Raw genomic sequence first — 19,614 nt, 5'->3', positions numbered from 1 at the left:
AGAATTTAAAATGATTATGAAAAAAATACAAAGTACAGTCGGACAAATAGAGACTCAGGTGTATTTACTGCTCTACAGACTGATCCGCTGCATCCTGACTCCGCTCTGCAGTGTATTCTTCTTATGAAGCCCGCGATGCAGCTGTGTTTGTTCAAGAGAAGAACACATAGGCAGTTGTCGCTCTTTTTTCTATGGGTTTTAGAGAAACTCGAAATTGCAAGAGAATTTGCACGTATGTAATGTAAATTTGGCAAGCTGATTTACGTACGTGAACATATTAAACTGCAACGTTATTGACGCGCAGGTAGAGAAGAAGCGGAGTGACTTTTTAGCCAATCAGAATGCAGAACACAATGCACGATGCAAATCCGTGAAGTAGCGAAACCGTGAAAAGTAAACCGTGTTATAGCGAAGGATCACTGTACATGTAAATAAGAAACAAAAAAAAACGTTTTTGTCCCTATCAAGACACAAAAGCTTAAAATTTATGTGTATGAAGCAAGTGGACCTCACAACAACTGAATGTTGGAAATGAACCCCACAAGTGACCAAAAATCTAACATGAACATTTAAACATTCAAATTCTTAAAAACTAAAATATTTTTTATGTTTGGTATTTTTTTATAGGGCTTCCTGATTTTTTTCACAGCTGTAGGACCTTTACAAATGGTGGACCCCACAACTTGCTAAAGAACTGTTGGGCCCCTCAAAGGGGGAATGCGAGTATGTGTGTGTGTGTGTGTGTGTGTGTGTGTGTGTGTGGGTGTGTGTGTGTGGAGGGGGGGGGCAGGATTTGAGTTGTCAAAATGTTCTCATCTGGACGTCTTTCATGTTTAAGGTGCTGGTTTCAGGTGGAACTGACCTCCCAAAGTTATCCTGCTTGTTAGACAGTGAAGGCATCATCACAAACTCTGCAGCTGCCAGTGAAGGCATCGTCACAAACTCTGCAGCTGTCAGTGAAGGCGTCATTACAAAGTCTGCACCTGCCAGTGAAGGCATCATCACAGAAGAGCTGTCAGTGAAGGCATCACCACAAAGTCTGCAGCTGCCAGTGAAGGCGTCATTACAAAGACTGCAGCTGCCAGTGAAGGCATCATCACAGAAGAGCTGTCAGTGAAGGCATCACCACAAAGTCTGCAGCTGTCAGTGAAGGCATCACCACAAAGTCTGCAGCTGTCAGTGAAGGCATCACCACAAAGTCTGCAGCTGTCAGTGAAGGCATCGTCACAGAGTCTGCAGCTGCCAGTGAAGGCGTCATTACAAAGACTGCAGCTGTCAGTGAAGGCATCATCACAGAAGAGCTGTCAGTGAAGGCATCACCACAAAGTCTGCAGCTGTCAGTAAAGGCATCATAACAAAGTCTGCAGCTGCCAGTGAAGGCATCGTCACAGAGTCTGCAGCTGCCAGTGAAGGCATCGTCACAGAGTCTGCAGCTGCCAGTGAAGGCGTCATTACAAAGACTGCAGCTGTCAGTGAAGGCATCATCACAGAAGAGCTGTCAGTGAAGGCATCACCACAAAGTCTGCAGCTGTCAGTGAAGGCATCATAACAAAGTCTGCAGCTGCCAGTGAAGGCATCGTCACAGAGTCTGCAGCTGCCAGTGAAGGCATCGTCACAGAGTCTGCAGCTGCCAGTGAAGGCATCGTCACAGAGTCTGCAGCTGCCAGTGAAGGCGTCATTACAAAGCCTGCAGCTGCCAGTGAAGGCATCATCACAGAAGAGCTGTCAGTGAAGGCATCACCACAAAGTCTGCAGCTGTCAGTGAAGGCATCACCACAAAGTCTGCAGCTGCCAGTGAAGGCATCATTACAAAGACTGCAGCTGCCAGTGAAGGCATCGTCACAGAGTCTGCAGCTGCCAGTGAAGGCGTCATTACAAAGACTGCAGCTGTCAGTGAAGGCATCATCACAGAATAGCTGTCAGTGAAGGCATCACCACAAAGTCTGCAGCTGTCAGTGAAAGTATCATAACAAAGTCTGCAGCTGCCAGTGAAGGCATCATCACAGAAGAGCTGTCAGTGAAGGCATCACCACAAAGTCTGCAGCTGTCAGTGAAGGCATCACCACAAAGTCTGCAGCTGTCAGTGAAGGCATCATCACAAAGTCTGCAGCTGTCAGTGAAAGTATCATAACAAAGTCTGCAGCTGCCAGTGAAGGCATCATCACAGAAGAGCTGTCAGTGAAGGCATCACCACAAAGTCTGCAGCTGTCAGTGAAGGCATCACCACAAAGTCTGCAGCTGTCAGTGAAGGCATCATCACAAAGTCTGCAGCTGCCAGTGAAGGCGTCATTACAAAGACTGCAGCTGCCAGTGAAGGCATCATCACAGAAGAGCTGTCAGTGAAGGCATCACCACAAAGTCTGCAGCTGTCAGTGAAGGCATCACCACAAAGTCTGCAGCTGTCAGTGAAGGCATCACCACAAAGTCTGCAGCTGTCAGTGAAGGCATCACCACAAAGTCTGCAGCTGTCAGTGAAGGCATCGTCACAGAGTCTGCAGCTGCCAGTGAAGGCGTCATTACAAAGACTGCAGCTGTCAGTGAAGGCATCATCACAGAAGAGCTGTCAGTGAAGGCATCACCACAAAGTCTGCAGCTGTCAGTGAAGGCATCACCACAAAGTCTGCAGCTGTCAGTGAAGGCATCACCACAAATTCTGCAGCTGTCAGTGAAGGCATCACCACAAAGTCTGCAGCTGTCAGTGAAGGCATCACCACAAAGTCTGCAGCTGTCAGTGAAGGCATCGTCACAGAGTCTGCAGCTGCCAGTGAACGCGTCATTACAAAGACTGCAGCTGTCAGTGAAGGCATCATCACAGAAGAGCTGTCAGTGAAGGCATCACCACAGAGTCTGCAGCTGCCAGTGAACGCGTCATTACAAAGACTGCAGCTGTCAGTGAAGGCATCGTCACAGAAGAGCTGCCAGTCTATCACAGATCAAACTCCACCTCAGCAAGCGATGGAGCGTTTGAGGACAGGTGATCACACACCTGCATAACAAGCAGTAGCTAAACAGTGTGTGTGTGTGGGGGGGGGGATGCTTAGAGTTTAACCACTAGAACCAAAATCCCTCCAGAACAGATCTAGAGACTGAATTTCTACAAACCTTTCTCATTGTTTTACTGATAAATGCTAAACATCAAACCCAACTGCTTTAAAACCATCGACAGTGAATCACAACTGGACTGTGTGACTCCGCCCCCTGGCGTTCCAAACAGGAAGTGGCTCCCATAGACTCCCATAGAGAAACAAACAGCTGTTCCTCAGTTGTTCTATTGGTCAGAAGAACCGTTCTGGATCTGATTCCTTATTTTAATCTTCTTGATAATCCTCACTGTTAGGAATAATTAGAAATAGAATAGTTAGAAACTCCCTTTTTACTATTATTACATTTACCTATACCTTTTATTACACTAATGGTTTAAACTTAATTCACTGAGCATGTATTATCATCTCAAAATTATATTGCATCCTAAGACAGCACAAACAAGCTATTGTCCTCACAGTTTCTCCTCATCCTCCCTTTTTACTTTTTGTGTGTTCTGGTGTTTGTGCTCTGGCAAATGTCCGTGGGAACATCAGAGAGATCTGACACTTGAAGCTTTATGACCTTCAAGTATCCAGCCTGCAACAGCATGTGGGTGGGTTTTTCACACCATAGATCCCCAGACCATCTTCTGAATATGTAAATGCCAGGTATATATACCAAGCCCTGTTCTGAGTGTCTTTGTTCAGACCTTGTGATCCTGTTCCTCTGTCTGTAACCCTGCGTACAAATCTGTGCTGTTTTGTGCGGAGTAAATCTACACTGAAGCTAAGTAACTGTCTCTGAGTCATTATTCATTCATTTCTGTGTGCTGGAAACTGAAGGGAAACGAACCAACCTAATATATTTATTAATACAGTCCTTTCTAGAAAATCCAGTTTCCTCACACTCACGTTCAATTATTTAAGTTATGAACTAATTCAAGTAGGCGGAGCCTGCTGGCCGCCACGTCCAAAACGTTTGACTGGTTTTGTGGCCTTCCAACAATCTCACTGCTGATAGGTGAGAGTGGTTGCCATGGAAACTCAGCGGTGCGACACAGTCCTGAACCGTGGAACAACCAGGAGCACAGCAGCACGCCCCCCCTGCTGCTACCAAGCCCTAGACATGTCTGCACTCTTGGCAGCTGACCACACCCACATCAATGCCCCGCCTCCATCTGGAAATGCTGACTGGAAATGAATCGTGTGACACTTTGCATTTTCACTGTAAAGACGTCACACTGATCCGTGTTGAAGGAGAAAAAGCGGTTTGGAGGATTGATGTTTATTTTTAGGTTTGATTCAACAAACGCAGCTTTATTTTGAAACTCAAGCATTTCTGGAAGTGACTTTTATTTTGAAATATGCTATGGAATCTTGACAAACGCTTCCATGGGGAGAGACTGACCTGCACCGATGAGCAAGGCAGAGATGGGAGGGGCGTGCAGCAGGTGAGGATGGTTGAGGGTGGTAATGTAGTGACAGCTGACCCCCCAGCAGTGACCCCCCCCAGCATGAGTCTGTGGTGCTGCACCTACCGGGGGCTGAGGTCTGGCTGCAGGCAGCTGAAGCTCACTGCGGGAATCTGCAGGTTGGGGGGCCGCGCCAGCTCCCCCGTGGGTCTGCAGGGTCGGGGGGGCAGCAGCGGGGAGCGCAAAGGGGAGCGCAGACCCCGCCCCAGCCTGTTGAGGCTGGGTACCATCGTGAGGTGGGAGCGCTCCCCCTCAGAGGCGGAGCCCTCCTCGTCCTCCCTGATGGAGGGCAGTTTCTTCACGACCCCCCCGTTGGTCTCAGAGTCCATCTGGGGAGGAAGAATACCGGGACCCCCCCCCCCCCAGAAGTCTGGTTACTGCGTCTTATTTTGAAACTTTCGTCTGTGATCACAGACAGGCCAGAGGGGGGCGCTCCTGAGCCCCCCGTATACCGGGTGGGGGGGCATCAGAATAACCCCACCCCAACCCCCATCCCCCCTCCTGCAGGTCTTTGATATTTTTAGATCTCTGGTTTATTTTTGGAAACTCTAGAGAACCGAGAAAGAAGCTGCTGGAAGTCTGTTTCTGAGCCGCACGTGTCTCTGCAGACAAAGAGGAGGATACGTTCTCCTGCAGGAGAATAAGCTTCAGAAGAGACGTTCTCCTGCAGGAGAGGAAGCTTCAGAGGAGACGTTCTCCTGCAAGAGGAGGTGCCTCAGAGGAGACGTTCTCCTGCAGGAGGAGGTGCTTCAGAGGAGACGTTCTCCTGCAGGAGGAGGTGCCTCAGAGGAGACGTTCTCCTGCAGGAGAAGAAGCTTCAGAGGAGACGTTCTCCTGCAGGAGGATGTGCCTCAGAGGAGACGTTCTCCTGCAGGAGGAGGTGCCTCAGAGGAGACGTTCTCCTGCAGGAGAAGAAGCTTCAGAGGAGACGTTCTCCTGCAGGAGGAGGTGCCTCAGAAGAGACGTTCTCCTGCAGGAGAGGAAGCTTCAGAGGAGACGTTCTCCTGCAGGAGAAGAAGCTTCAGAGGAAACGTTTTCCTGCAGGAGGAGGTGCCTCAGAGGAGACGTTCTCCTGCAGGAGAAGGTGCCTCAGAGGAGACGTTCTCCTGCAGGAGAAGGTGCCTCAGAGGAGACGTTCTCCTGCAGGAGAAGAAGCTTCAGAGGAGACGTTCTCCTGCAGGAGGATGTGCCTCAGAGGAGACGTTCTCCTGCAGGAGGAGGTGCCTCAGAAGAGACGTTCTCCTGCAGGAGAGGAAGCTTCAGAGGAGACGTTCTCCTGCAAGAGGAGGTGCCTCAGAGGAGACGTTCTCCTGCAGGAGAAGAAGCTTCAGAGGAAACGTTTTCCTGCAGGAGGAGGTGCCTCAGAGGAGACGTTCTCCTGCAGGAGGAGGTGCCTCAGAGGAAACGTTCTCCTGCAGGAGAGAAAGCTTCAGAGGAGACGTTCTCCTGCAAGAGGAGGTGCCTCAGAGGAGACGTTCTCCTGCAGGAGAAGAAGCTTCAGAGGAGACGTTCTCCTGCAGGAGGATGTGCCTCAGAGGAGACGTTCTCCTGCAGGAGGAGGTGCCTCAGAGGAGACGTTCTCCTGCAGGAGAAGAAGCTTCAGAGGAGACGTTCTCCTGCAGGAGGATGTGCCTCAGAGGAGACGTTCTCCTGCAGGAGGATGTGCCTCAGAGGAGACGTTCTCCTGCAGGAGGAGGTGCCTCAGAGGAGACGTTCTCCTGCAGGAGAAGAAGCTTCAGAGGAGACGTTCTCCTGCAGGAGGAGGTGCCTCAGAAGAGACGTTCTCCTGCAGGAGAGGAAGCTTCAGAGGAGACGTTCTCCTGCAAGAGGAGGTGCCTCAGAGGAGACGTTCTCCTGCAGGAGAAGAAGCTTCAGAGGAAACGTTTTCCTGCAGGAGGAGGTGCCTCAGAGGAGACGTTCTCCTGCAGGAGAGGAAGCTTCAGAGGAGACGTTCTCCTGCAAGAGGAGGTGCCTCAGAAGAGACGTTCTCCTGCAGGAGAGGAAGCTTCAGAGGAGACGTTCTCCTGCAAGAGGAGGTGCCTCAGAGGAGACGTTCTCCTGCAGGAGAAGAAGCTTCAGAGGAAACGTTTTCCTGCAGGAGGAGGTGCCTCAGAGGAGACGTTCTCCTGCAGGAGAGGAAGCTTCAGAGGAGACGTTCTCCTGCAAGAGGAGGTGCCTCAGAAGAGACGTTCTCCTGCAGGAGAGGAAGCTTCAGAGGAGACGTTCTCCTGCAAGAGGAGGTGCCTCAGAGGAGACGTTCTCCTGCAGGAGAAGAAGCTTCAGAGGAAACGTTTTCCTGCAGGAGGAGGTGCCTCAGAGGAAACGTTCTCCTGCAGGAGAGGAAGCTTCAGAGGAAACGTTTTCCTGCAGGAGGAGGTGCCTCAGAGGAAACGTTCTCCTGCAGGAGAGGAAGCTTCAGAGGAGACGTTCTCCTGCAAGAGGAGGTGCCTCAGAGGAGACGTTCTCCTGCAGGAGGAGGTGCTTCAGAGGAGACGTTCTCCTGCAGGAGAAGAAGCTTCAGAGGAGACGTTCTCCTGCAGGAGGATGTGCCTCAGAGGAGACGTTCTCCTGCAGGAGGAGGTGCCTCAGAAGAGACGTTCTCCTGCAGGAGAGGAAGCTTCAGAGGAGACGTTCTCCTGCAAGAGGAGGTGCCTCAGAGGAGACGTTCTCCTGCAGGAGAAGAAGCTTCAGAGGAGACGTTCTCCTGCAAGAGGAGGTGCCTCAGAGGAGACGTTCTCCTGCAGGAGAAGAAGCTTCAGAGGAGACGTTTTCCTGCATGAGGAGGTGCCTCAGAGGAGATGTTCTCCTGCAGGAGAAGAAGTTTCAGAGGAAACGTTCTCCTGCAAGAGGAGGTGCCTCAGAGGAGACGTTCTCCTGCAGGAGAAGAAGCTACAGAGGAGACGTTCTCCTGCAGGAGGAGGTGCTTCAGAGGAGACGTTCTCCTGCAGGAGGAGGTGCCTCAGAGGAGACGTTCTCCTGCAGGAGGAGGTGCCTCAGAGGAGACGTTCTCCTGCAGGAGGAGGTGCCTCAGAGGAGACGTTCTCCTGCAGGAGAAGAAGCTTCAGAGGAGACATTCTCCTGCAGGAGAAGGTGCCTCAGAGGAGACGTTCTCCTGCAGGAGAAGAAGCTTCAGAGGAGACATTCTCCTGCAGGAGGAGGTGCCTCAGAGGAAACGTTCTCCTGCAGGAGAAGAAGCTTCAGAGGAGACGTTCTCCTGCAGGAGGAGGTGCTTCAGAGGAGACGTTCTCCTGCATGAGGAGGTGCCTCAGAGGAGACGTTCTCCTGCAGGAGAAGAAGTTTCAGAGGAGACGTTCTCCTGCAGGAGGAGGTGCTTCAGAGGAGACGTTCTCCTGCAGGAGGAGGTGCCTCAGAGGAGACGTTCTCCTGCAGGAGGAGGTGCCTCAGAGGAGACGTTCTCCTGCAGGAGAAGAAGCTTCAGAGGAGACGTTCTCCTGCAGGAGAAGAAGCTTCAGAGGAGACGTTCTCCTGCAGGAGGAGGTGCCTCAGAGGAGACGTTCTCCTGCAGGAGAAGAAGCTTCAGAGGAGACGTTCTCCTGCAGGAGGAGGTGCTTCAGAGGAGACGTTCTCCTGCATGAGGAGGTGCCTCAGAGGAGACGTTCTCCTGCAGGAGAAGAAGCTTCAGAGGAGACGTTCTCCTGCAGGAGGATGTGCCTCAGAGGAGACGTTCTCCTGCAGGAGGATGTGCCTCAGAGGAGACGTTCTCCTGCAGGAGGAGGTGCCTCAGAGGAGACGTTCTCCTGCAGGAGAAGAAGCTTCAGAGGAGACGTTCTCCTGCAGGAGAAGAAGCTTCAGAGGAGACGTTCTCCTGCAGGAGAACATGCATGGAAGGAGGAGCTCCTGCAGAACCATCAGGTCCATATCCTCAGAACATCAGGAGGGGAGCACACGTCTGCACGTGGATCCTCTCCTTTTCTTGCCCCCCTCCCTCTGCTTGCTGCTCTATTTTTATCTTGGGGGTGACCCAGCCCCTCCCCCACTTCCCAACTGTGGTGCTATTCTTAGAGACCAGCTGTGATTGGTTGGCTGGGTGAGGGGGGGGGGGGGGGGGCTATGTTTGTGTGAAAGCTCACAGAGGAGGGGGGGGGTCTGTCTGCAGCGTCTGAAGCTGTTCCAGATTCTCTATGGAACAAACAGAACCCTCTGTTCTGGTTCTGATCCAGTGTCCATGAACGGTTGAAGCTCTGGAGCCTCCTCCTCCTCTCATGGTCCTTCTGGACCTGCTTGAACGTGGAGGAACGTCAGCTTCAAAGATCTGGACGGGTCAGAACCTCCAGCATCAGCTGATCAGACGCCGTGGTGGGAAAAGCACGGAGCGTGACGGCTGCTGAAGCTGCTGTTCAGGTGTTTTTAACTACTGCTGATCATCGTTACCATGGTGACCTGGAGCTGTCCTCAGCAGACTCCGCCCCTTTCAGTGAAGGGATGGGCACCTCCAGGCCTTGAGGGCCGCATGTTTTCTAACATCCTCTGCTCTGGCACGTTCTGATTGGCTGGACACACCTGCACCAGGTAATCAGTCATGAGGGGGGCCTGGATATGTGGAAATGTGGAAAGACAGCGGCCCCCCAGGCCTGGAGTTACCATCCCTGGTGCATTAGAAACGTGTCCCCTTCAGTCCAGCTGTCCAGATCAGTACAGAAGTCTTCACACTGGAGGCAGACAGTCTGCATCGTGTTTGACCCCCCCCTGCCCCCATACTGACCTTGACTCCTGTTTAGAATTGCGCTTCAATCTGGAAGTTCTGAATTTCCCCCTCCCCTGAGTGGGGTTTATCAGACTCTGCTGCTTCCTGGTTTACTCCTCATGTTTCTGTAAACACTTCCTTTGGGGTCGGGGGCTGTAGGTGGAGTAGGGGGGGGGGGTTCAGGAAGCCCCTCGTGGCGCTGGGATCCTTCAGAAGTTTACTCGCAGAGAAAATGCGACTCGGCTCTTTCGGGCCGGACCCGGTCATCCATGTGTTGACGGCAGCTGAGGACCGTCCCCCACCGACCGCCCTCCCCCACTGACCGCCGTCCCCCCCCCCCCCCCCCCCCCCCCCCCCCCCCCCCCAGGCCAGATGGTTAAGCATTTTAGAGAGAGACGAATGTGGACAAGGCGCTCACAGCTGACTCTGCTGCGCTGAAGAACATCGGACCTTTGGTTCTGACCAGAACTTTCAACATGAATCAGGTTTCATGTCTACCGCTGCTGAACTTCTACACTATCAGGCGGTTCTGACAAGAGAACCTTCATGTGGTCCAAAGCGCAGCAGACGGTTCTGGTGGAAACAGATTCTGCAGTCTGAGCTTTTAGAAAACGTTCTATTGTAATAAAGCAGAACCTTCTGGGGAACATGGAGAACCCTGTCATGTTTCTGTTCTGATTTCTCTCCAGAGGTTCTGAAGCTCTCTGCAGGCCGGTCCCAGTACTGACCCCCCCTCCCCGTACCTGGGCGCTGTGTCCTTCCCTCAGGTTGTAGGTCAGGTCGTGGTGGATCTCCGTCAGGAACCTCTGGGCGTAGTCGGGGTAGAGGCGCAGAACCTCCTGCAGGCCCTTCAGGCTGATGTACTGCAGGTCACAGTAGGTCAGGGCCTTCACGCAGGCGTTGGTCTTGATCACCTCCGCCTGGGTCAGACAGTCGGAGCCAATCAGGTCGCCTCGGCCTGCAGAGTGTTGAGAGGAGAGCAGGTAAACGGACGTGTGCTGGAGCACCAGGAAGCTGGAGCATCAGGATGCTGGAGCACCAGGAAGCTGGAGCACCAGGATGCAGGAGCACCAGGATGTTGGAGCTGGCCGTTGTGCTGAAACCACGGCCAGCACGGCTGTGAATGTTTGATGTGCTGTGATGTTTGTACCCAGAATGGCCAGCACCGTGTTGTCCTTCAGAACCTCCATGGAGCCCGAGCAGACGAAGTAGATCGCCTGAAGCGCGTCCCCCTGGCGGATGAGGAACTCCCCCGGAGCGCAGAAGGAGTTCTTGATGATCAGCGACAGGGAGCGCAGACACCCCCTGCTGGCGGACTGGAACAGCGGCAGCTGCAGCAGCTCTTCGTTCAGGTGCATGGCGATGTCGGCCCTCAGCTCGTCAGGAAAGTCCTTCAGCAGCTGGAAGACAAACGGCAGAACAGAGTCTTCCTCAGTGCTGTGAGCATCTGTGGGAAGCAGAAGGTCTTTGACCCCCCAGCTTTGAGGAAATTCACTGTCTTTACACGTTTACAGGAGAAGCAAAGCTCTCCTCCATGCCTCTGACACCTCCATGGAGGTCTCCAGGTCCTAACCACAGCAGAAGAATCTGGACCTCCAGAACCTCTGATCCTGATCTTCACTCCTCCAGACTCACAGGTTCGGATTTCCTTCTGAATGAGGACTTTGAAGGACTGGACTTTGGTCCAGGTCTTCCTGTGGGAGAGTTCAGACCTCTCCAGGATCATCTGGGATGAAGTTCTGCTCCCTGAACCACCAACAGTTCTGAATCTTCTCTCTGCTGGTCTTCTGACATGTTCTTCTTCCTGGTGATGTGACTCTCTGAACAGCATCAGTCTTTGTGGTGTTGAGGCTGAAGGAACTCTGAAAGAACCTGCAGCGTTCCCGTGTTCTCACAGAGAGGTTCCTCCACGTTCTCATCAGGGTTCCACCTGTGGATCTGAACTCTCTCTGCCTCACCTCGCTGACGTCGATGCCGTTGTTGACGGACCAGGTGGTCTGGAAGCACTCCATGACGCGCTGCTCCAGGGCTTTGGGCAGGCGGTGCACGCGGATGAAGTCCTTCAGGTCTTTGGTGCGGGTGTGGTAGAGCGAGCGGCGCGAGTACATCCTCTGGATGATGGCGGTCACGTTCCCAAAGACCACGGCGTGCATCAGCGCTGCAGAAGAAGGAGGTCTGCGTCAGTCACAGAGACGTTCTGCTGCCCCTCAGACCCCCTCAGCAGCTTTAACACTGGGTCAGAACCGTCACCCCCCCCCCTCCCCTCCCCCCGGAGAGGAGGAGGCGCTCACCTCCGACCAGCATGGTGCAGATGGAGAAGATCTTCTCGGCGTCGGTGTTGGCGGAGACGTTCCCGAAGCCCACGCTGGTCAGACTGCTCAGGGCGAAGTACAGCGACGTCACGTAGGAGCTCCGCACCGACGGGCCCCCGCCCAGCACCAGCCCCGACCCGTTCAGCGCCTTGGTTCTGCTCCTGCTGCCGTTCCACTGAGCCGAGCTGTTCCACTGGCTGAAGCTGCTCGGGGCCCCCGACCCGGGGCCCGGGGGGGGCTCCGAGACCCCCAGGAGGGACGTCACTGGGGCCAAGAAGTACGGCGTTCCCAACCGCTTGGCCAGTTCATGGAGCCAGCCTGGGAGGGGGGGAGGGAGGCAGAGGCTGTGACTGGCAGAACTTTGTCAGAAGATAATCAGAAGATTCAAATGTGGAAGTAACCTCAAAGAAAACCACGAGCAGCCTTGTACAGCCCCCCCACCACCACCACTGCCCCCTTAGACCCCGGAGTGGCTGCTTCTCGCCCCACAGTCTCCCCCTTCTGCCCCAGCCTGTGCAGAACTGTCCATGACCAATTCATTCTTTTTTAGACTTCATCTCCATAGCAACCGTTTTATCTCCTGGGGGTGACGGACAGGTAGACGTCAATCTACGAATGTCATTTTTGGGGGTTTCCTTGGAAACGGCTTTTTTAACAGAGCCCACATCCCTCACATGTTCATGCCGTATGTTACATCCAAACATTCACCTCTGGAATTGTCACGGTAAAAAAACGAGCGAGCGACAGGAAAGCGCCACGTTTGGGAACTCGCCACGCTGACGGCGTTCCACATCTACAAACTTCTAACTCCAACTTTGATTTCCTGATGATGCTCGAGGAGTAAGGAGGCGATAGATCCTTAAAAGAAGTCTAAATGAGTGCATTTCCGGGTGGAAACCTCTTCCTGAGGTCAAAGGTCAATGAAGCTTTGGTTTTAAAGACAGACTCAAGGTGGCGTCTGTGAAACTGCATCAGGATGCAGGAGCACCAGGGCGTCTGTGAAACTTCAGGAAAATTCCTCCATTCAAAGTTTTCTTTGAGCATTTTGTGGCCATCCCATAATAATCAAAACGTCCCTCAGACATCCGCGACACGTGTTTTGGGGTCGTTAGTGTGGGGGGGTTAAATAAGTTCTGCGTTTGGGTTTTGGGTCCAGATGTCCCAGAATGCCGTTCTCTGAACCGCTCGTTTGTGGGCCAGAACCTGCATTCGGGTCATCCGGCGCCCGTTAGAATCAGCAGCTCCTCCCTCTGCTGCCCCCCCCCCTCACACTTTGGTGTGTCCTGGAGGTTCTAGAGCAGATCTGGATGCCGCGTCGGCGGTTTCCTTCGTTTTGACCGTTTCCTCCTGAAAAGACGAACAAACTTCCTGTGTGACCAGAAGCTGGACTTCTCCTGACGGTTCCTCCTCTCGGGGAGGCCTTTAGGGATGGACCCGCCATGGTTTTGGTGGATTCTGGAGAACGGAAACGCACCTACGTCCCAGGACGCCGGGTTCTTGCTCTCGATCTCGCTGCGGCCGATGAAGAACCAGACGCACGCCATCCAGTGGGCCAGCAGCGCGAAGGTGGACATGAGCAGCGTGAGGACCACGGCGCTGTACTGGGAGTAACGGTCCAGCTTCTGCAGGAGGCGCAGCAGCCGCAGGAGGCGCACCGTCTTCAGCAGGTGGACCCCGAAGTTCTGGAGGAGGAAGAAGAGAGGGACTGGGGTCAGTTCAGATGGAGGATCAAAGTCTGGTGATTTGATGGATTTCTGACTCTAACTTTTCACTTTTCTTTGCGTTTCTGTACAGGTGGACTGTGACTCCGCCCACTCACCTGTGGATCCTGTCGAGTTGTCACGGCTGCCTCCACTCTGCTGAATAACTCGTCTGTGTTTAGGAACCTTCTCTGCTCTATCTGGGACTCCATCACATCTTCTGGCCTGACTATGGAGCCGGTTCTAGAAGGTTCTGACAGAACCAAACCTTCAGAAACATCCCAGACTCAGAAAAGTCCAGATGTTTCTTTGGTGTTTTTGGTTTCTGTCTTCTGTGTCCTTCCTCCTCCCTTCCTTTTCCTTCCTTCCTTTCCTGCCTCCTGTAATGCTTTTTTTTTCATTTTTGGGAATTGAACCAGCATCCAATCAACACAGAAACAACAGCTGGAGATGTTTTTATGGCTGGAAGGAACAGAAGCTGTTTTAGGATCATCTGTAGAGTGAAGGAGGAGCCTTCAGGTCATCTCCTGACTTTCAGGTCATCTCCTGACCTTCAGGTCATCTCCTGACCTTCAGGTCATCTCCTGACCTTGAGGGCATTTCCTGACCTTCAGGTCATCTCCTGACCTTCAGGTCATCTCCTGACTTTCAGGTGACCTTTTGTCCTCCACATCTCATCACCCATCTACCAACCGTGTCCTGCATGCGTCGCTGCGTTGTTGCAGCAAGCCCGTCTGAAAGGAGAGGCGTCTCTATGAAATATGCAACAAAAACCTGCTCCATCAGTGTGGGAAAGGTGTCCCGTTGTCATGGCAACACTGAGCATTTCCCCTCATTGAGAGCAGCAGGAGAGATGAAAGGAGGACATCCATTACATCTAAAGGCCGACTGAAACACTCAGCCGTGTGCCGGTTCCACGCTCACCACGCTGATGTTGAAGGCATAAAGCAGGTCAAAGGGCAGCGCCGCCATCAGGTCCACGAAGAGCCAGGAAGTGACATAGTGAACGCAGATGGAGCGGGCGTCGTACACCACCTGACCCGAGGTGCTGACGTAGGTGGTTCTGAAGTTCAGCACGATGTCTGAAACACACAAACACACAGTTGACCTTCAGTAGACTTTGGATGGAAGTTCTAATCAGATTTTGGAGAAATTAGATGATTGGTGGAAATCTGGACTCTTGGTAGCTCCAAAAAACTACAGATCCAGTCAAGAAGTTTTGAAGATCAATCAGAGCTACAGTGGGTATGACTACACCAGTCGGACCGTCGGTCAGAACGTCAATCAGAACATCGGTGGGAACGTCAGTCGGAGCGTTGCTCAGCCTCCTCACCGATGATGAAGAGGATTTCCACCAGGATGTCGCTGACGCTGGGCGGGTTTCGGGCCGCTGAGCCGCCGTCCTCGCGCACCTCCACGGCGGTGAAGCAGACGTTGTAGGGGACGGTGATGGCCACGTAGAAGGTGGCCAACAGAATCAGCCAATCCCAGCCGGCCTTGAAGGCACCATAGTGGAGGAGGATGAAACGAGACTTCTGGACGTCCGCCACCTTGTACTCCGGAACCGGGTTGGCGCCCAGAACCGTCTGCAGACATAAAAAAGCGCCGGCTCAGAGGCCAAGGGGTGGAGCGTCCAGGGGTGGGGCGTCCAGTCAGAGGGTAAGTGTGCGGGTACAGTCTGGTGGAAAGACCCCCCTCCACCCTCTGCTTCCCCCACGTGCACAGACATTGTGCACGTGCATCACCTTTACTCTTGCTGCACCTGTGAGCCTGCAGGTGTGTGAGGGGCGGGGCTTCCTCCACCTGCCGGCTGCAGGTGAGTCTGGATTTGGACTCACGTTGTTGATCTTCAGCTTGCTCTTGGTCTTGTCCTGCCTCTGCAGATGTCCGGACAGCTGGTACAGGACGGCCCGGCTCCTGCGGCGCTCCATGCTGCGTCCTGAAGGACGGCCCACTTTGTGGACCTGCAGGCTGTTCTCCCCGTCTAAAACACAGAACAGCAGAACGTTCCACTGCAGCCGGGCCAGAACGTCTCTTTGGGGGCGCGGACACGGCGGTGGGTTCTCACCGGTGTCGGACTCGCCGGCCCGGTCTTTGTTTTCGGTGATGTCTTTGTGGGAGACCAGGAACAGAACCACCTCGCTCTTCTCATTCTTGATGGGAACGATGTCCAGCAGACACCAGAACTTAGAACCTGTCCACGGAGAACGCACACGTCACCTTCTACAGGGTTCTGAGCGGGTTCTGCGGGTCTCACCGTTCTTCTTGTACAGGATGATCTCGGTCTTGAACTCCCGGCGTTCGTCCAGAGCCGCCTGCATCTGCGAGGTGAGGCGCTCGCTGGTCTCGCTGCCGTACAGGAAGTGACACGCGCAGCTCTTCTGCATCAGCTCGCCGCGGGCGAAACCCGTCAGCTCGCAGAAGCCGTCCGAGCAGTACACGATGGGATGGACCGACCGGACCTGGGCGTTCCCGAGCACGAAGTTACTGTCTGCCGGGAAGAACCAGAGGAGACCGAGGATCAGGACGATGACCTTTGACCCCACAGACGTGTTCTTCAGCAGCTGATTCAGGACCGAGAACGTCTGAGGTTCTCTGGTTCCTCTGATGTTAGAACCCAAAGGACGTCTGTGACGGCGCTGACCAACAACAACACGACTACCTTAATGTTGAAGGAGGCGGAGCTTAGCCCCTGAACAGGACAGTGGTTTCCATGGTTACCGTAACATAAATATGAACATGGTAAATAAACAGCAGATCTGTTTGGTCCAGTCAAATAATTCAGTTCTGGTTGATCCAGCAAGAGGAGTTCTCATGACAGAGTTTCTGCTCAGGGGGGCTTTTCTCATTGGGGGGCTTTTCTCCTGCAAAGGGGGGTTTCTCCTGCAGAGGGGGGGCTTCTCCTGCAGAGGGGGGTTTCATTAATCCTCAGCACTCAGGACCGTTTGAAGACGTCTGAAAGAGGAGCAGAAATGATTCTGAGGAGATCATTAATGTCTGAACACGGCTTCCTGTCAGGAGAACGATCGCTCTGAAGGATGGAGGCAATAAGTGGGGGGGGGGGCCTGAAGGGCGGGAAAATGTTCTGATAAACGTTCTCATAAGAAAGAAGACGGAACCGCAGAGATGAGGAAGACCTTTATGTGAGGAAGAAGGAGAACATCCATGAAGACACAATCACACACACAAACACACACACAGAATTACACACACACAGAATGACACACACAATCACACACACACAGAATTACACACACACAGAATTACACACACAATCACACACTCAATCATACACACACACAGAATTACACACACACACACAGAATTACACACACACAGAATGACACACACAATCACACACACACACAATCACACGCAATCACACAGAATTACACACACACACACACCCACACACACACACACAATCACACACACACACAATCACACACACACACACAATCACACACACACACAATCACACACACACAATCGCACACACACCTCCATCAAGTCTTGTTTTTTCCAGCAGGTTCTACGTTCTCTGCTGGATTTCATGAACCTTCAGTTCTTCTCCATCAGCAGGAACCTCCTCCTGGTTCTGCAGGAGAACCTCTCTGCTGTGCGTGAAGATCAGAGCTGAAAGGTTTATCCCTCTGACAGAACTCTGGGGGGGTTCTGCTGCGATCCGTGTCTCTGACTCTGACTGGAACGTTCCTCAGCTCCTCCAGAGAAGAGACGGGTCTGAGTGCAGGCATGACTGACAGGAACATCTGGAGGAGGAGGAGCAGGAGGAGCAGGAGGAGGCCTTCAGCTGAGGTCACCTGTCCTCCTTGCCCCCACCGCCCCCTGCAGGATCTTTTCTACATGGTGGTCGCTATGATGTTTCATTTGGGGACGGAGCAAAAACTATCAGTGTGTGAACCTTCAGTGGCTGCAGCTGCTGGGTCCATGTGACCCATCAGAACCAAGCGGGTTCAGGAGATGGACGGATCACCAGGAAACCCACAGACGGGTTCTGATGTTTCACTGAGAGAGGTCTGATTTCTGATCCTGAAGAAATTTAAAAATCTGTGACTTAAACTGTAGTCTGAGTCACAAGAATGAGGAGTTCTGGTTCTGGTTCTGTGTTCCTGATAATCTGTCAGCAGCTTCCAGTTCAAACACAGAAAACAATTCAGTCAAAATGAAAATGCCATCAATCAGTTCTGTGGTTACCCCCCCCCCCCCCCCCCCCCCGCCCCCACCACATGACGACCCTTTTCCCATCAGGCTTAGAGCTTCTCCCCAAAGGCTTTCCCACAGCGCTTCATTCCGGAAGTCTGCGCTTCAGCATCAAACTTCAGCAACAGAACCTGCGCGCGCAGAACTCACGGGTTCCGTCGAAGCGCGTGGCGATGGTGTCCAGGAAGGTGTTCTGCGGCGCCAGCAGACCCCGCATCACCGGCGTGCGGGAGCGCGTCGAGCCGCGTCTCTCCCGCCGCTCCGCGCCGTGGCCGTCCGTTCCTGCCGTGGACACGAAGCCCGGCAGGAACCGGGAGGAGTTCCCCGGCGCGCCCCCCAAGCCCTGCAGGAGGGCGCCGAGCCGAGACAGGCGGGACTCCACGGTCCGCAGGGGGGCTCGGACCACCGCGCAGGTGGTCCCGGTTCCGAGGAGAAGACGGAGAGGTCGAGGGGGGGCGGAGGGGCCGAGGATGCTCACATTTACGCAGAGAGGAGGCGCGCGGTCCGCTCTCCTCCAGCGCTCCTGCTGTCTCTCCTCCCAGTCCCACAGAGGAACTCTTCCTCCGACCCCCCACCCCCAACACCGGGTGAATTATGCCCCCCCCCAAAAAAAACCCCCACTGCATTATTGATGCCCCCCCCCCCGTATCAGTGGACCCCCTCCCGTTTGAAAGCTCCTCTTCACCTCCCATCCTTTGATCTCCAGAGGAACATGGGGGGAGGGGGGGGGGTATTTCCATGGTTCCGTGTTTGTCATCAGTTCAGTTCAGGTCCAATTTCCCGACCTGAAAACCACGTTTGGATCCTGTGATCACAGAACCAGAACCACAGAACCGGAACCACAGAACCGGAACCACGTTTGGATCCTGTGAGACCCCCGCAGGCCCGGACACACAGAGATTCCTTCACTTTCTGTGTTGATGAAGTTCTTGACATGTTTTCATAGATTGGAGACCCCCCCCCCCCCCCCCCCCCCCCCCCGACCATGTTCCAGACCTGTTCGGTTCCTTCGTGGTTCTTTTGGAACATTTCAGTGTTTTATCCATCAATCACCGGCGGTGAGGTCAGCTGACAGGAAGTCAGGAGCTGCAGCAGATCAGACGGAGAACCAACCCCCCCCCCCCAGAGACTGCGCGGGAATCCCGTCAAACCTTCATTTCTGCAAATTTTAATACAAAAAACAACATTTATAACACAACAAAGGAATAAAACACAATTCTGAATTCAGAATAAAATTGTTTTAACTTTTTGAAAATATTAAAAACAAAATTATAATATAGATTATTAAACTAAAAATAAAAACAGACAATAAAAAAGAAGCAGATGGAAAAAAACAATACATTTGTCAAAAATAGAAATGCTACACTTAATCTAAAACATTTACAGATCGTTTTCTGAGCCTTTGTGTTTTTTGAAGCAGAAAATAATTTGAAATATTGCTGCAGTTTCAGTCAGAATTCAGGTTTTTTATTATAGAATTTACGTTTGTGAAAACTATGAAAACCTAAAATGAGGTTTTTATAATAAAGTTCTAAATCTGTAAAGCAGAGTCAACCTGCTGCCGGGTTCATTAGTGAGGAAACAGCGACGCCTGCAGGCGGAGAACAGTCATTGCAGCTGGACAACCCAGGAAACACGCTGACCTTTGACCTCAGCTTCTGTCATTTCCAGCAGCAGATTCTGCAGAAAGAAGAACTTTTTTCCTCTTTCATCGTCTTTTCCTCCTAAACTTCTGTAGAAATGTTGTAAATCCAACTGTTGACCAGAGAAACGCTTTGATGTCGACTATTTTAGTCCAGAAGGTTCTGCATTAAATGCAAATGTAGAATAAATAGTTATTATTCTGAGTGTTTTCATGGATGAATCTATGAGATGTGGTGGATGAGGATGGATCTGGTTATTTAACGTACACAAACACACGCGTGTTTACATCTTCATGTAAACCCCCCCAAACTGCAGCTCTTACAAAGTCCTGGGGGCCACATTTGACTGTTTCCATGACAGGACGGACTTTGGACATGTCTTCCTTCAGGGACCAATAGAAACAAGCCTACATGAGATGATTTCAGCTGGACTTCAGTTTGCTGGATCATCTTGATCCGGTTTCTCATAGCAACCCCCCCGTCAGCACGATGGAGGCTTCAGCTGAAACACGCTGCAGCTTCACCACACGGCCTCCGG

General features: G+C 52.7%; 1 protein-coding gene across 1 annotated transcript in view; it reads right to left on the bottom strand.

Annotated features, from left to right (window-relative positions):
* The window catches only part of LOC101162654 (potassium voltage-gated channel, subfamily H (eag-related), member 3), a 63,195-nt gene extending 45,157 nt beyond the window's left edge, over positions 1 to 18,038 (bottom strand). The window contains exons 1-12 of the mRNA XM_023949142.2: positions 17,584 to 18,038; positions 15,470 to 15,703; positions 15,281 to 15,406; positions 15,051 to 15,196; positions 14,546 to 14,798; positions 14,137 to 14,294; positions 12,987 to 13,194; positions 11,492 to 11,830; positions 11,159 to 11,358; positions 10,351 to 10,600; positions 9,944 to 10,158; positions 4,562 to 4,824 (exon numbers count right to left, since the gene is read on the bottom strand). Coding sequence (XP_023804910.1) covers positions 4,562 to 4,824; positions 9,944 to 10,158; positions 10,351 to 10,600; positions 11,159 to 11,358; positions 11,492 to 11,830; positions 12,987 to 13,194; positions 14,137 to 14,294; positions 14,546 to 14,798; positions 15,051 to 15,196; positions 15,281 to 15,406; positions 15,470 to 15,703; positions 17,584 to 17,650 — 2,459 coding nt within the window. The 5' untranslated portion in view covers positions 17,651 to 18,038. The remainder of the gene's footprint in view (positions 1 to 4,561; positions 4,825 to 9,943; positions 10,159 to 10,350; positions 10,601 to 11,158; positions 11,359 to 11,491; positions 11,831 to 12,986; positions 13,195 to 14,136; positions 14,295 to 14,545; positions 14,799 to 15,050; positions 15,197 to 15,280; positions 15,407 to 15,469; positions 15,704 to 17,583) is intronic.
* Positions 18,039 to 19,614: the final 1,576 nt, after the last annotated feature.

Source organism: Oryzias latipes, chromosome 2, assembly GCF_053564925.1.
Source record: "Oryzias latipes strain Hd-rR chromosome 2, Olatipes_Hd-rR_3.1".
Classification (NCBI taxonomy): domain Eukaryota; kingdom Metazoa; phylum Chordata; class Actinopteri; order Beloniformes; family Adrianichthyidae; genus Oryzias; species Oryzias latipes.
The sequence above is the reverse complement of the archived record's forward strand: the minus strand, read 5'-3'. Positions and strand labels throughout refer to the sequence as shown.